Source organism: Poromitra crassiceps (genome assembly GCF_964638095.1).
Source record: "Poromitra crassiceps genome assembly, chromosome: 28".
NCBI lineage: Eukaryota > Metazoa > Chordata > Actinopteri > Beryciformes > Melamphaidae > Poromitra > Poromitra crassiceps.
The window spans coordinates 13,124,784-13,139,783 of record NC_139651.1 but is presented as its reverse complement, the minus strand read 5'-3'; the positions used below and the strand labels follow the sequence as shown (position 1 = coordinate 13,139,783).

The window sequence follows — 15,000 nt, the reverse complement described above, 5'->3', positions numbered from 1 at the left end:
CGAGAGGGAGGGAGAGAGAGAGAGAGAGAGAGAGAGAGAGAGAGAGGGAGGGAGAGCGAGAGGGAGGGAGAGAGAGAGAGAGAGCGAGAGGGGGAGGGAGAGAGAGAGAGAGAGAGCCAAAAATGAATGGTTAAAGTGACCGTTCCATCCAATTTCACAAAAAGCCGTTTATCTCTGAATATTCTTTTTCACGCTAAAACCATGCTGTATTCAACTGCTAATGCTTACATAACTACTAACTCTACAAACTAACTCTTTTAGACAGAGAAAGTACACATTCTATTAGTACTTTTGAGATATTGTATGTTCACAAACTCCAAGCTGAAACGAATCCTCGGCTCTTATAAAATGAGCCATAATCCTCAAAAAACGGCTTGGCAGAAGCTACCTACAGCAAAAAAAAACGTCTGGCAGTCAATGTGTTAATATGATCGATAATCGATAATTGATCGTTAATTTTCACCGATTATCGATTTTGGAAAATTTTCAAAATGAACATCCCTACTGCTGACCATAGGATACTTGAGGGAATTCAGTGTTTCTTACTGTATCTCATACTGGGAGATGACAGTGTGTAAGTTTGGATCCTAAATAGACGGCAATTAGACCCCACAGACCCCCATTTGATAATACATGTATGTTGCTACAGGAACGCACATGGTAAGAGTTTTGTTGCTGCTTCAGACAACTGACTACACTTATGGGGAGATAATAACAGTCATTCTTACACATGTTCTAATTGAGATAGTTTGTAGTGAATGTAATTATACTGAAGCTGTTCCTCATTGTGCCGGGGACCTCCTGGAGCCCTCACGACGACCCCCCGGGAGTCCGTGGACCCTGCTTTGAAAACCACTGGACTAGATACAAAAAACAAATAGGACATATGAAAGGATGTGAATGTTCATCATTTTTGGCATTTTGGGGTGCAGAGGATCTGTGTGTGTATGAGGGGGAATGTGGTGCTACTCTCTAGATGCACGGTATAGAGCCCTGCATTCTGGCCCCAGCCCAGCATCAGCATCTCCAGGGAGACAAGGTGTGTAGGGTCTGTTCACAGTCACACCTGGAAGCTGACCGGTACAACCACCGTCTGATCTGCTGGCCAATGAGCAGCTAGGAGCGGTTGTGGGGTTAAGGGCCTTGCTCAAGGGCACCTCAGTGGTGGTAATGAGGGAGGGGCAAGTGCTTGAACCGAGGGCCTTCCACACACAGGGCTGTGTCTAGGCTAGGGGCTGGCCAAGAGTTATGACTGGCTGATGGCCATGTTAGAGGCGGGACCATCAAGCCAATGTATTTCATTTCCCCAACACTATATGCTTCTTGAAGTGATGTGAAACATTTCAGATTTCTGAGTTTAAAGTCAGAATTCTGACTCGGAATTCAAATTCTGACCTGGGACGTGTCTACATCCTTCTTAAATGCCGCACTCAGTGCCACCCTTGCCTGAGTCTGTGCACCACGTCAGCCACCCCTCAAAATGGGATGGGCATGCCACTGCGGTCACACGCTGGCTTCTGGAACCTTCAGAGCACCAGTCTAAAAACTCTCCTTAAATCAGCATCTCCAGCTAGAGGAGGTGTGGGCTCTGTTTCTCCCGACTGATCATTTTGCAGTGGTCTCTTCCATTTCTTCCAGAGCTGTATGTGTGGGTGTATTTTCTAACAGACTAACAGCCACCAAATTAATGGTAATTAACCATCTGATGAGGACAGTATTATTGGCAATTACCAGGTTTTGTGGTATCACAAATTTTAAATATGTGTGTGTATGTGGGTACGGAAAGAGAAAAAGAGGGGGGAATCAACACCTCACATCAAAAGTCTCGAGCACTGTTAACACCTCACATCAAAAGTCACATTTCTCATATTCTGACTGGAAATCCTATTTCCTCTAAAAGATAACGCAGTTTGTTTCCAGTTCCACATTCACTCGTTTAGGTCATTTTAGAAAATATCATGAAATAAACGCAGATTAGGGCAGAGACTATTATCAAGAAAAATGTCACCTGATTTGCATTGGAAACAAATGAAATGATCTCACCCCATTTTGCAGTTTATTTATTTGTTTGCTTGTTTGTTTTTCACTCGTTTGCAGGAAAAATAAGAATTGGGTTTCTGGGCTAAATGACTCGTTAAGACAGATACTAATTGCAGGTGTGGTGACTGGTCAGTGTGTGTGTATGTATGTATGCACAAACAGGAAGGAGTTTTGGTTATTGTATCCGTGCTACATAGATATCTGTGTGTGTATGTGTATTCACTGTGTGTGCGTGTGTGTGTGTGTGTGCGTCTGTGTGTGTGTGTGCGTGTGTCTGTGTGTGTGTGTGTGTGTGCGTCTGTGTGTGCATCTGTGTGTGTGTGCGTGTGTCTGTGTGTGTGTCTGTGTCTGTGTGTGCATCTGTGTGTGTGTGTGCGTTTGTGTGCGTGTGTGTGCGTGTGCGTCTGTCTGCGTGTGTCTGTGTGCGTGTGCCTGTTTCTGTGTGTCTGTGTGCGTCTGTGTGTGTGTGTGTGTGTCTGCGTGTGCGTGTGTGTTTAAATCCCTATCTTTCTTGCACATAAACCGGAGAAAGTGAAAACGACAGTGGTAATGCCAACTGTGATGTGCTACATCTGTGCTTCACAGCCAGCCGAGCTAACCTACCATATGTGTTTGATTATGATCAGCGCTTTACAGAAACCTGTTCCACTCAGTACACTCACAAGTACAGCGGCCCCGCCCGCGCTCCCCACACACACACACTACACGTGTTCCAGTGCGCGATCGCTGCCAATGGGTTTGCCTGCTTGCTCGTCCGTGGGAGAGCGAGGATCTGTGTGTGTGTGTGTGTGTGGGGAGGGGGGTGGGGCTAGGGTAGGGTATGGCGGTCTGATTTGACCTCAGCACTTGTGGGTTCAGATCCCACACAGAGTGCAGACGGCCTCCAGAGCGCTCCCTCTGACAGAGGTGATTGGCCCACTGGTGACCCCCAACCAGTGCTGCAATTAAGTAGAAAACCAAGCTCGCTTAACGCTACGCGTACACACACACACACACACACACACACACGCACACACACACACACACACACGCACACACACACACACACACGCGCACACACACACACACACACACACACACACACACACGCGTACACACACACGCGTACACACACACACACACACATACACACACACAGACAGAGAAAAGGAGACAGAGAGGGATGAGGATATGTGCTGACTTGTAGGCCAATGGTGTCACAGCGAGATTACATAAGGTTAAAAAAGAGAAAAGATGAGATCTTGATTATTATATATATGTAAATATATATATATACTGTATATATATATATTTGCATAATATACAGCATTTTCTTCTGGCACAGGCAAAGGGGCCTGAGATCAAGTGGAAAACATCTGCTTTTTCTCCCCAGAAGAAGAAGAAGAAGCAGAAGAAGAAGGAGGAGAGGGAGAAGGAGAAGTACTTCAAAGTCCATGACCCGGCTTATTGAGCTACATGTCTGCCCGGGCCCACTATCTTCTCTTGTATCTCGACGCAGCATGTGCAGGACAAGCTGTTGTGCATTATGAGCACATGGCTAGCCTGTGCTGCTGGTACCTTACCTCTCTCTGCTCTCCTGGAAGGAGACATCTCACCCTCAGATCCTCTGACACCGGTACAGTATATCAATCCTCAATCTGCCATGTTTGACACATTCCGGGAGGTACTTGGCGATTACCGTAATTGTTGTAATTGACTGTTTTTGGTGCCACCCTGCCTCTGTTTCCTACCTTACCTTGCTCAAAACTCAACATCTCTTGCTATCGTCTGTGCAGAAACTGGTCTCTGTCTCTACCTGACTATCTGATTTCTCCCTGACTGTCTGATTTCTCAGCCATTGCTCTTTGATTCTGACAGACTGACGCCAAAACCTGACCTTTTCCTAAAAATGGGAATCTCATTTACTGTTCTGGGAATAATCTCATCATCATGACATCATCTGCACTTGGCCAGCAGTTATCCACAGGAATGAGGAAAAATACACCAGCAAACAACAAAAAGGGCCCAGAAATGTCATTTTTGGGTGGATTTTCCCCTCTAGATCTAGTTGTTTTTTTACACTCACACCTAGACAGCATTGTCCAGGACAACAGCGCGCTTCTTGTCGCGCCATACAGACAGAGGCCTCCTTGATTTGCGTTTGCTAGTGCTACTACTGTATCATCTACCCTCTCCCAGCGACCCAAAACGAGGCTTTCTCTCTCTTCCCCCTTAACGCCCGTGCCGTGGAGTGTCTGACTCCGTGCGAGCGTTTAGCGAGCAGCAATCGTCGGCAGCGAAAACAGCAGCAAAATGAACAGTGGCAATGATGAGAACTAGAGAGAGAGCACTCTGCAAATTGTCAGTGATGGGTCTAATTGATGCGAGGAGGAGGAGGAGATATTCTCCTCTCTTGTCTCTCTGCTCTCTCGTTGTTGACGCACTGTAGCCTACTTCTCAGATAGCGAGAGAGGTGCTCAGCTCTGCGCTCTGACATTTTCTCCTCTCTCTGGGAAAAAAGAAGCTGAACCCAAGCCCGATCCAAGCCTGATCCAAGCCCAGGGCCGCTGGAAGTCTGGTTAAGTAGGGGGTGCTGCAAGGAAGGGAAAACAAGATTTGGACGTTTTTTGGACATTTGGATGTTTTTTAGCCAGATTTAGAGGAATATCTCATTTTAAATGAACATTAGGATTATACTGTTGTGATGTCATTATTCAATATGTTCTCCTTTTCTCACTCACTTTCATGCCACCACCTGCTCTCCCTTTAGGTCGTTTTACACTCCAACAGACAGCAACACAGGCAGAAACACTGAACTTATTATTATTATATTTTATTATCTTATTATTATAAACCAAATCAAAAATAACATCTCCACCCTCTTTGCTTTGCTCATAGTCTTCAACTAAGGTAAAGGTAAAGTAAAGTAAGGTAAAGTCCCACTGATTGTCACACAATGTGTGAAATTTGTTCTCCGCATTTGACCCATCCCCTGGGGGAGCGGTGAGCGGCAGCGTGCGCCGCGCTCGGGAATCACATGGTGATCTAACCCCCCAATTCCAACCCTTTGATGCCGAGTGCCAAGCAGGGAGGCAAACAGGTCCCATTTTTATAGTCTTTGGTATGACTCGGCCGGGGATCGAACTCACGACCTCCCAGTCTCAGGGCGGACACTCAGAACACAAGGCCACTTTTATCGCAGTATAAAACATAAAACACATTTTAATCATATATATATTGTTTTTATTGACGTTGCAATTCCTATACAAAACAGCAGAGGGTGTTGCAGCACCCCCACTTCACGCAGCCCTGTCCAAGCCTCCCGGCGCCGAGCCGCACATCTGTCGACACGCGCGCTCTTTGATCGGCTTGTCAATCTCAGTCGCCCACCGAAGCCCCACGCCCACAATTACTATATCCAATGAGCGATGGAGGTTGTGGCGAGGTAAGTAATACGTTGCACGTAGGAGCGGTGTTTTGGCGTGCGGCCATGGCGTGTTACGGCCATGTTTGAATAATGTTATACTTGGTGTTTGATAATGCACGGCTAATAGATAGGTCTCGTTCTGCAGCCAAGTATTGATCGCGTTAAGCACAGCTAGCACAGCAAACGCAGGCGCGCAGGATGGTATCCATCTTTGCACACTGCACTGCACACTGTACCTCAGTAAGCAGATACACCCTGTCTGATTACAGAGGCCTCGCGGCGCACGACTGCTGTTAATGTCACTTATTGATAGGTTCAATCCTCGGGCCAAATTGGAGGAGGTGTGGTTTCGAGACTATGGATGTATAGGAAACGTGTGTGTGTGCAGCTGTGTGTGTGCGTGTGTGTGAGAGAGAGAGAGAGAGAGAGATAGAGAGAGCATGTAGATACATGTACATTGCACCCCCTCCTCCCCCTCCTCCTCCTCCTCTGAGCATCATAATGAAGAGGCCTCCTCTCCAGACGTGCGGTGCGTGCCCTACAACAGGCAGCGCAAATTCAGGGGAGAATTTTCGATATTAATGATTTATGCTCTATTTGCATACAAACCTAATGCAAAGCCACTCCAGATAATCACATTTCGCCAGGTCTGAATTGAGTTTTGCGGGATGTCTTTGCAACGCCCCCTCCTCCACCTCCAACCCCACCTCCACCCCCAACCCCACCGCCACCTACCACATAAATGTGTGGCTCTTGGTGACCCCCAATCCCATAGTAGTCATAGTAGTAGCAGCAGCAATACTACTAGCAGCAGTAGAAGTAAGAGGACTAGCAGTAGTAGCAGTAATAACAGTAGTAGCAGTACTAATAGTAAATACTAGAAAGGTGCGTTTTCAGAAGGAAATGTGTGATTGCTGAGCGTATTCGTGACAGCCCATAGTAACGAATAGCTAGAATACCGTACAGTATGTTGTTTGGGCTGGACCCCAACTATGATAAAGTAGACATGACCAGATCCAACAACAATAATATCTGAATTTTTTTTTTTTCATTGATTGATTTGATTGATTGATTGATTGATTGACTGATTGATTGATTCACCGTCCTATCGTCTCTTATTCTTAGTCTTCATAGTGTAGAGGCTGCCTTCTGGTTTGAGATAAATGAACACACGTACGCACACACACACACGCACGCGCACACGCACACGCACGCACGCACACACACACGCACACACACACACACACACACACACACACACGCACACACACACACACACACACACACACACATACACTCTCTCTCTCTCTCTCTCACTCACACTCACCTACTCACTCAGTACAAGAACACATAGCCACCCACCCTCCACTGTCTGGACTGATGTTACTCCTGTTCCCTGTGATCTTTTCTATGTGTCCATGCTATTCTCGCACCATCCAAGAGGTGTGAGGTAATGTATGTGGCTGAGTATCTATATCGCCATGAGGTTGGATACGTAATGGCTATAGCCGGGCTTTCTCATTACAACGAGCGCCTGACTCGGACCAGGACAAAAAACACAACATGTAAGAAAGGCTTTTGTTCTGTTAGACAAAGCCTTATCTAAAAAGATCAAGCCTTCCAAACCGCCCACGTCACACCACGTCCCGATGAGACAATCAGAAGGGCATTCTCACACAAAAGCATGGCACTATAAATACAAAGAAATATGGCTTCTCGTATTCGCGGAGGTGAAAATAATCGTCACGACGACGGTAAGATATACAGAGAGCCCGGCGCCATGACAACAGATCATGTTTTGTTAGATGGAAAAGGTCATATCGACACATGCTGGCTGTGTGGCTTCATTATCAGAGGGGTCACATGATTATTATTATAGGTTTATTTATTTCTTTATTTATTATTTATTTATTTTATTTGGATAACTTCCCCTGCGTTCTCCATGAAAGCCTGCCTGGAAAACATGCACTAATGTTTCCAGTACAAATGCTTCAGTCTGCTGTCATCCACAAAAACTAAAGAGCTATTATTGTTGCACACGATTGCACGTAATAAACTGCCATATTTGGCGATGAACGCTCACTAAAGATGAAAAACCTGGATGTTTTACGGATTTTTTTTTTTTAACAATCTGCAAAAGGATTGCTGTTCTAAGATTTTTTTTTATGTCGCCACTCTCTGTTTGCTGATAGTGTGCGGCCGAGTAAATATGGTAATTTAATCCAGGTAGCTACAACACACGGCAGTGTGTGGCATTTAATATATATAATGCATCCATAGGAACATTTTGGCCCATACCAATAACCTTAACAATGCTGTTCCAGTATGGCCAATAACTGATATTTACCTATGTCAATATGATCTGTATAACAACAACTTTATACGATACTAACATTTTAAACATGGTGAAAAACACCTGTAAACACTGTAAGCACTCAAAATGTCCCTTTTTTTCTTTTTAATTATGACTTGGTCCCTGAAACATATCCTTTGATGTACTGACCCTGTGGTAATTAAAATTAAAAAGGCAGATTTTGAGTGCTAGAAACTAGCAATTTTGCAAGATATGGCCCTATAAATCATATTTACCGCGTCAAATAAGATGAATGAGCAAAATAAGAGCAATGTTATTGCTGTTATGCTATGTGTGTTCTGTGAGCGAGCTACTGTAACTTGTCCCAATTTTCCCCCCGGGGATCATTAAAGTCTTTCTGATTCTGATTCTGATGTTAATATTACATTATAATATTAACATTGCTGTTATTTTGCCCATTGGACCAATACGACATATGAAATAATGACGAACACCGGCCAATACTGAGATGATTGCAGATATGTACTTAGTCATCTTCTTCTGTTCTACCATCTACATCTACAGTAGGTCTGTGGTCTGCACATACGTCACTGTTTGAAAGTACAACTCCAAGCTTTGCTCTTTTACTTTCTTCCTCAAGATTTTTTTCCCCAGCCACCCCTAAAACTGCAAAAGGGCACTGTGAAAAAACCCCCAAAAAGAAAAAAAAAAAAAAAAAAAACTAAATAAATAAAATAAATACTTCCTTCTTCAGTCTCAAGGAGCGGTTGTAACCTGAGCAGAATCATGAAAGTTGACAGTTCATTTTTCACAGGGTCATAGATGGGGCGAGTCTTATAAAGTAATGGGCTTTCGGGAGGCGGCTTTATGAGAGCTAAGATAGTTAAGAGACATGTGGAGGAGATGGCACAGTGGAGCACGGGGGTCCTGCTCCTCGCTCGCCCAGGGTTATTCCCTCCACGCCGCGGAGAGGGAGGGAGGCGTCGCCCCTTCCCAGTAATATAAACGTGTAATAAAGATTAATCTGTTGCTACTCGCCAGACCGATAGCTTCTAAACTTGCTTGAAATAAGGCTGAAATCACTTCAGGGCCAATCTCCAGGGCCTCTAGTGGGTGTCCGAGCCTCCTTTGTGGGTGTCTCGGAGGAACAGGGGGAGGGTTATGTGTTTGTCTCGTGTGTTTAGTAGTGTGTATGTGTGCGGTGATGGAGAGATTGAATTTGAGACACGACTGTATATCTGCATGGCTGTTTTGCGCACGCTGCTTCCTATTGGTACGTGAGGCTATCGTGATTCACGGTGCCGACAGGAAGGGGGGGTATAAACACACTCACCGGGTGCGTCTGGCCTCTTCATGCCGCCCATGGGTGCTCCTCCTCCCAGGCCGTTGAAGGCGGCGAGGTTGTCGTTGCTGTAGGCTCGCAGGACGGACAGCATGTTCATGTTCATCTGCTGCTCCAGGTGGCTCTGCTGCTCGGCCTTCAGCAGGCCCGCGGGACCGCCGGGGGACGAGAGGAGGCCCAGGCCCTGCTGCTGCCACTGCTTCTCCAGGGACAGGCCCTGGTTCTGGGGTTGGGCGCCCAGAGAGAGCGGGGTCATGGCGGAGGAGGAGGAGGATCCGGGCGGAGAGGCGTCTCCTCGCAGCTGTTTGGGGTGGCTGTGGAGGTGCAGGTCGGAGGCTGGACTCTCTTCCTCCTCTCTCTCCATGTCCATCTGTCCATCCTCCTCTCTGTCGTCGTCCTCCTCCTCTTCGGCCGCTCCCTCCTCCTCTTCCTCGTCGTCATCGTCGTCGGAGTGATTCTGGCGCCCCTGTCTCTTGGGGGTGGGCGAAGGGCTCTCGCTGGCACTGCGCTCCCCGGCTTTTACGGCCTCATCGTCGGATCCGCCCTGGTCATCCTCGGCCTCTCCACAGGAGCCCCTATCAGAAGTCTGGTCGTCCCCAGCAGAAGATGCTCCTCCCACAGCCTGGCTGGGCAGGTCCAACCCCTGGTCTGCTGGAGCTCCATACCCCTGGAAGCCATGGTTGGCCCTTGGAGATCCATCGTACAGGCCTGCGTACTGCCTGTAGAAATCACTCTGGAAGGGGTTGTGGGGAGGGTCCATGTGGTTGTTCCAGCCTCCCTGGGTCTTTTCTCCATCTCTCTCTCCATCTCTGTCAAGGGTCAGACCAGAGGTCTTGGTGCTGGAGGAGTGGTGGGTGGAGGTGGTGGTGGACTCTCCGTGGAGCTGCTTGCCCGAGTCGGAGCGCTGTTGGACCTTCCCGAGGTGGTTGGCCTGCAGGTGGAGAGCCATGAGCTCCAGGGAGGCAGTGGAGAAGGAGCAGAAGAGGCAGCTGTGCCAGGCCACGTTATCCTGGATGGTGACCGAGGAGCCAGGAAGAGAACCGGACCCGGACTCGGGCCGCACCGACACAGACAGGTCCAGCGGTTCATACTGGGACCCGGGCTTACGTGATTTCTGCTTGGTTTCGGCCCTCTCGTCTCTGTCCGGGTCGGCTGAGGCAGCCCGCTTGGCTTTGGGCTCACCGCTGTCATAGTAGCGCTGGCTCTGAAGCTGGACTGCACTCTGGTTGTCCTTCATGTCCTTCTTCATGGAGCTGAGCACAAAGCTGTCCATGAAGGCCTGGAGAGAACCTTGAAAGTGGACTCCATTTCCCATCATGCTTTGGTAGGCCCTGCCCAGGTCAGAGAAGCTGGCAGGACTGTCCGCCGCTGTCGAGACCAGAGCGGACGGGCCGTCGGCGGAAGTCTTCATGTTCTCGGAGTCAAAATGGCGGTCTCCACGTTCCCTCTCGCGGTCGCGCGGAGACATCATGCCGGGCGGCGCCCACTGGTGTGGCAGCAGCGGGCCCCCCCTGAAGTCCAGGTTGGGGGGCATGCCCTTGAAAACGTTGCGGAGGACATCCGGGCGGGCGAAGATGCCGCCGCCGGCCGACTTCCCGTGGTCCTCTTTGTGCTCGGAGGAGGGGGTGTGGCCAGAGGACGGGCCGGTGGCGCCGTTCTGGCGTTCACGGTGGTGGCGCTCCAGGTGGTACTTTAGACTGGCAGACTGGGTGCCAGCATAGTCACAATGAGGGCATCGGTAGGGTTTCTCTCCTGAGAGGCCAAGAGAGAGAGAGAGAGAGAGAGACAGAGAGAGGGAGAAAGATTGAATAATTAACCTGATTATTAGATTGACTGGATATCAAAGCCTATTTATTGGAGCAGGGAATGTGGACCCTAGGGTCATGTGACCTCCCTGAACGAAGAAAATGAGGTCAAATGAATAGAGCCAAAAAAAAATGATATGCATTTCATTAACTATCATAAAAGAAGACGATGTTTAGTAATTGCTTTGCTGGCATCAAAACACACGCAAATTAGACCCCGCCCCCTCATCCACCCCCCCGCCCCCCCTCTGAAAATGACCCGAGAGGAAAAAGAAGGTGGAAAATTATAGCCGAGAATAAGAAGAGTTCAGAAAGACAAAATACAACACAGAGTTATTATGAAGAGATATGACGAGACCATAACACAACGCAGCAGCCAGCACCATTCCCCATTCGATCCAGTCTCTTCTCTCCTTTCCACTCTGCTCCATTTGTTGTGTGTTTATGTGGGGGTGGGGGGTGGGGGGGGATGCGGTGGGGGGGCCGGTGTGGGGGGGGGTGGCTTTGGGTAGGCATCTGAATATGGGTCGGTCCAGCTCGGTCCAGGCGCCGCCAAGTGAGCCATCACTCACATCAACACCCGTGGAAAACATTTGGCCATATGGCGCTTTCAGTCCACTACAACAGATCATATTTTCAACTGACAACAAAACTGTCTCGATGCTATCTCTTGTTCGCCGGGGCCCAGGGCGCGGCCGCCGCCGTTTGTGTGTTTGTGTGTATTTATGTGGCTCTGTGTGCACGTACGTGCGTGTTTGTGTGTGCGTGTTTGTGTGTGTGTGTGTGTGTGTGTGTGTGTGTGTGTGTGTGTGTGTGTGCGTGCGCGCGCGCGCGTGTGTCTGCCTCTGTGCTGGCCTTGTTTGCTGTCAGGGCCTGTGCCTTGGCGATGAGAGTGCAATTTCTCGGACAGTCCCTATTTGCAGTTTATCTTGAGGAGCATAAATCAGCGCGTCGTCGGCGCGGGAAGAAGATCTCCACCGGCTATCGGCACCGCCGCGCGCTGCTGCTGCTGCTGCTGCTGCTGCTGCTGCTGCTGCTGCTGCTGCTGCTGCTGCTGCTGCTGCTGCTGCTGCTGCGCTGGGAAAACCCAAATATGGGATAATACACTCACATGTATAACTGAGTCAATGAAAATATGGAGGGGAAAATGTGCAGGGGAACATATGTGAAGCACATGCTGGTGTTTGGATGTTGCTACAGTGTAGCCCTATGATAAAGAAAACAATATGAAGTGTATACAGATCAAAGTGATTTATATTAAAGAGGGGGGGGGGGGGCGCAATCTATTGTGTAACATTTACATAGACTTATTTACGCTGCACACATCCATATTCATGGGTAGTCTTGATAATGCTAAAACAGCAGCATCATTCTGCCAGAAGTGGATCTTCCATTGGAATGATACTTACTTATGTTGAAATAGAACACATCCTGCGAGCAATTATAATAGGCTTGGAGTGTGCGCCAGATTTGGATTCATTAAACAATGAACAGAGAGAGAGAGAGAGAGAGAGAGAGAGAGAGAGAGAGAGAGAGATAGAGAGAGAAAGAGAGAGAGAGAGAGAGGAGGAGGGGGGAAATGCTAAGCTTGATTTTTTTTTATATACATATAAAAAGTTCCACGAATGGAATTTCTGTTAGAACAGATTGACTGTGTGGATAGAGAGAGAGAGAGAGAGAGAGAGAGAGAGAGAGAGAGGGAGGGGGATCAGTGGAGGGGGAGAAAAAAAATCCAAAATATATATTAAAAGAAGAAAACAGGGGGGATGTTTGTCAAGTGTTGTGTGTGCGTGCGTGTCTATATTTATATATACGGCCATAAAATGTTTAGATTGTACACATGGAAACCATTTGATAAAAACGGGGGGGAAAAATTTGCATTGTTACGCAAGGCTGGTTTGAATGATTTAAGTCGGGCTGTGTAGTAAATCATGGATATAATTAGCAAATGGCATAGCGCGCAAGTAATTTATCATTATTTGGAGGGCACCATTCCAGAAAAAGACTGTGCGATCTGCAGACCTACTGCAGCGCTCTCAAATAAAGGGCCACAAACACCAACTCAATAGAATATTGATACAGGAGAGAAAAGAATGGAGGGAAGAGGGGGGGGGGGTACAAAAGAAAATAGGAGGTAGAGAGAGAGAGAGGGAGCGAGAGAGAGGGAGAGATCGAGAGAGAGAGGAGGGGGGGGGAGAGAGAGAGAGAGAGAGAGTGCAGGCGGCCGAGACAGATTGTCCTGACTATAGATAGAAAAGACAGAGCGACTTGATATCTTTTCTCTTACACTAGAGTGGCTATGAAGCGTAGAGTATATTTAAAATAAACCACGCCGAGATGAGCTTTTAACCCAATAAGTGCTTCTCCTGTGAGCTGCAGAACAGAGGCTCAGCGCTGATTTAATAAGGAAACGTCCCTGATGCAAATGATCATTCTCAATTCCTCTAACTGGACAAAATGATATTCTAGGAGCCAAATTAGACAGAAATTACACTGATGTGATTTTTTGTTCCTCCCCTCCTCTGCCTCCCCCCCCCCCCCCCCGCCTTATACTGTAAGAGGTCTATAAAGATTAATGTTCCATCCGCCGATCTAAAATAAGAATGAAAAGCCACGGAAATTGTACGTTTGACGTACGTGTCCGATGTGACCCCCCCCGACTGAAAATAAAATACAAAGCGATCCGTTTATCGCCGTTCTCCATTAAGGCCGCAACTAACGATTATTTTAATGATACATTAATATGCCGATTATTTTCCCCACTAATCGATTAGTCGTTTGGTCTATAAAATGCCACAAAATGGTGAGAAACCTCAATCACTTTTCCCCCAAAAGTCCAAGATGACATCCTCAAATGTCTTCGTTTGTCCTGACCGACAGTCCACAACCCAAAGAGAATCAGTTTACTGTCAACAGAAGAAACAAATTCACAATTACATGTATGACGCGGGAACCAGAGATGTTTCTTCTTCTTAAAAAAAAGTGTCTAAACGATTAATCAATTATAAAAAATAAAAATAAAAGTTGGTGATTAATTGTGTCAATCGACTAATCAATTAATTGACTAATCGTTACAGCTCTATTCTCCATTAAAAACGAAACATTTAAATATATCTCCAGTGCAAGGGAGATGGCGCACATGTGTGCATCTATCCGTGTGTGTGTGTGTGTGCATCTATCCGTGTGCGTGTGTGTGTGTGTGTGTGTGTGTGTGTGTGTGTGTGTGCATCAGTCGGGGTGTGCGTGAACACATGTTTACGTGTGGGTGCCCGTCTGCCTGAGCCAGAGTGTGTGTGTGTGTGTGTGCCCGTCTGCCTGAGCCAGAGTGTGTGTGTGTGTGTGTGTGTGTGTGTGTGTGTGTGTGTGTGTCTTGGAGGGCCATTTGGACTGGCTAAGACATCTGCTCCATCATACGTCAGGGGCCTGGTGTGACATCTGGGGAATATACTGTATCCTGCCTTGCAACATTACACACAATTTACTGCTAAAGGTCATTATGTACCCGTTAATCCACTTTTAATTGATATCAGCGCAAACAGCACAACCTCCCAGCCACATGACAGATCACCGCCGCCACAAAACCAGGAAATTGCTATTTGGGGGTTATAAATAGAACCCTAAACTTTTTTTGGGTTTTATCCGTTTGTTTGTCCCGTTTATCTCGTTTTCGGACACAGGTGAAGCGCGAAAGGATGGAAGCGGGGGGCGGAGATGCACCGGCGCAGCCGACTTTGGATTGGAGTTTGAGAAACTAGCGCTCATAAACGTCTAAGAGACACCTTAGTGGATATAAATCGTAAACCCCCGCCCTCCCCCCCCCCCACCACCACCACCACCGTCCCCCCCGGTCGCTCTGATGGGGGGGCTGCAGCGCTGGGGTCTCTCTCCTCCTCTGCGGTATGTTTCCACTTTATGTCGCTTATGCTGATTTCATCTGGCTGTTGTATGAGTTGTGACGGCGCCATAGAAACGACTCCGAGCTGAGGGTAAACACCCGGAGCTGACCTGTATGGAGGGCCGATTAAAGTGCCTTAATAGACATGACATCGTGTCAGATGAATTTCCTCTTGGCCGGAGAGCAGCCTGGTGAGCA

The 15,000-nt window shown here is 47.7% G+C and overlaps 1 protein-coding gene across 1 annotated transcript in view; it reads right to left on the bottom strand.

Annotated features, from left to right (window-relative positions):
• Positions 1 to 15,000, bottom strand: part of znf536 (zinc finger protein 536) — a gene marked incomplete at its 5' end in the record, with an annotated part of 110,110 nt that overhangs the window by 59,274 nt on the left and 35,836 nt on the right. The window contains one exon of the mRNA XM_083662412.1: positions 9,094 to 10,854. Within this exon, the coding sequence (XP_083518538.1) occupies positions 9,094 to 10,854 (1,761 nt within the window). The remainder of the gene's footprint in view (positions 1 to 9,093; positions 10,855 to 15,000) is intronic.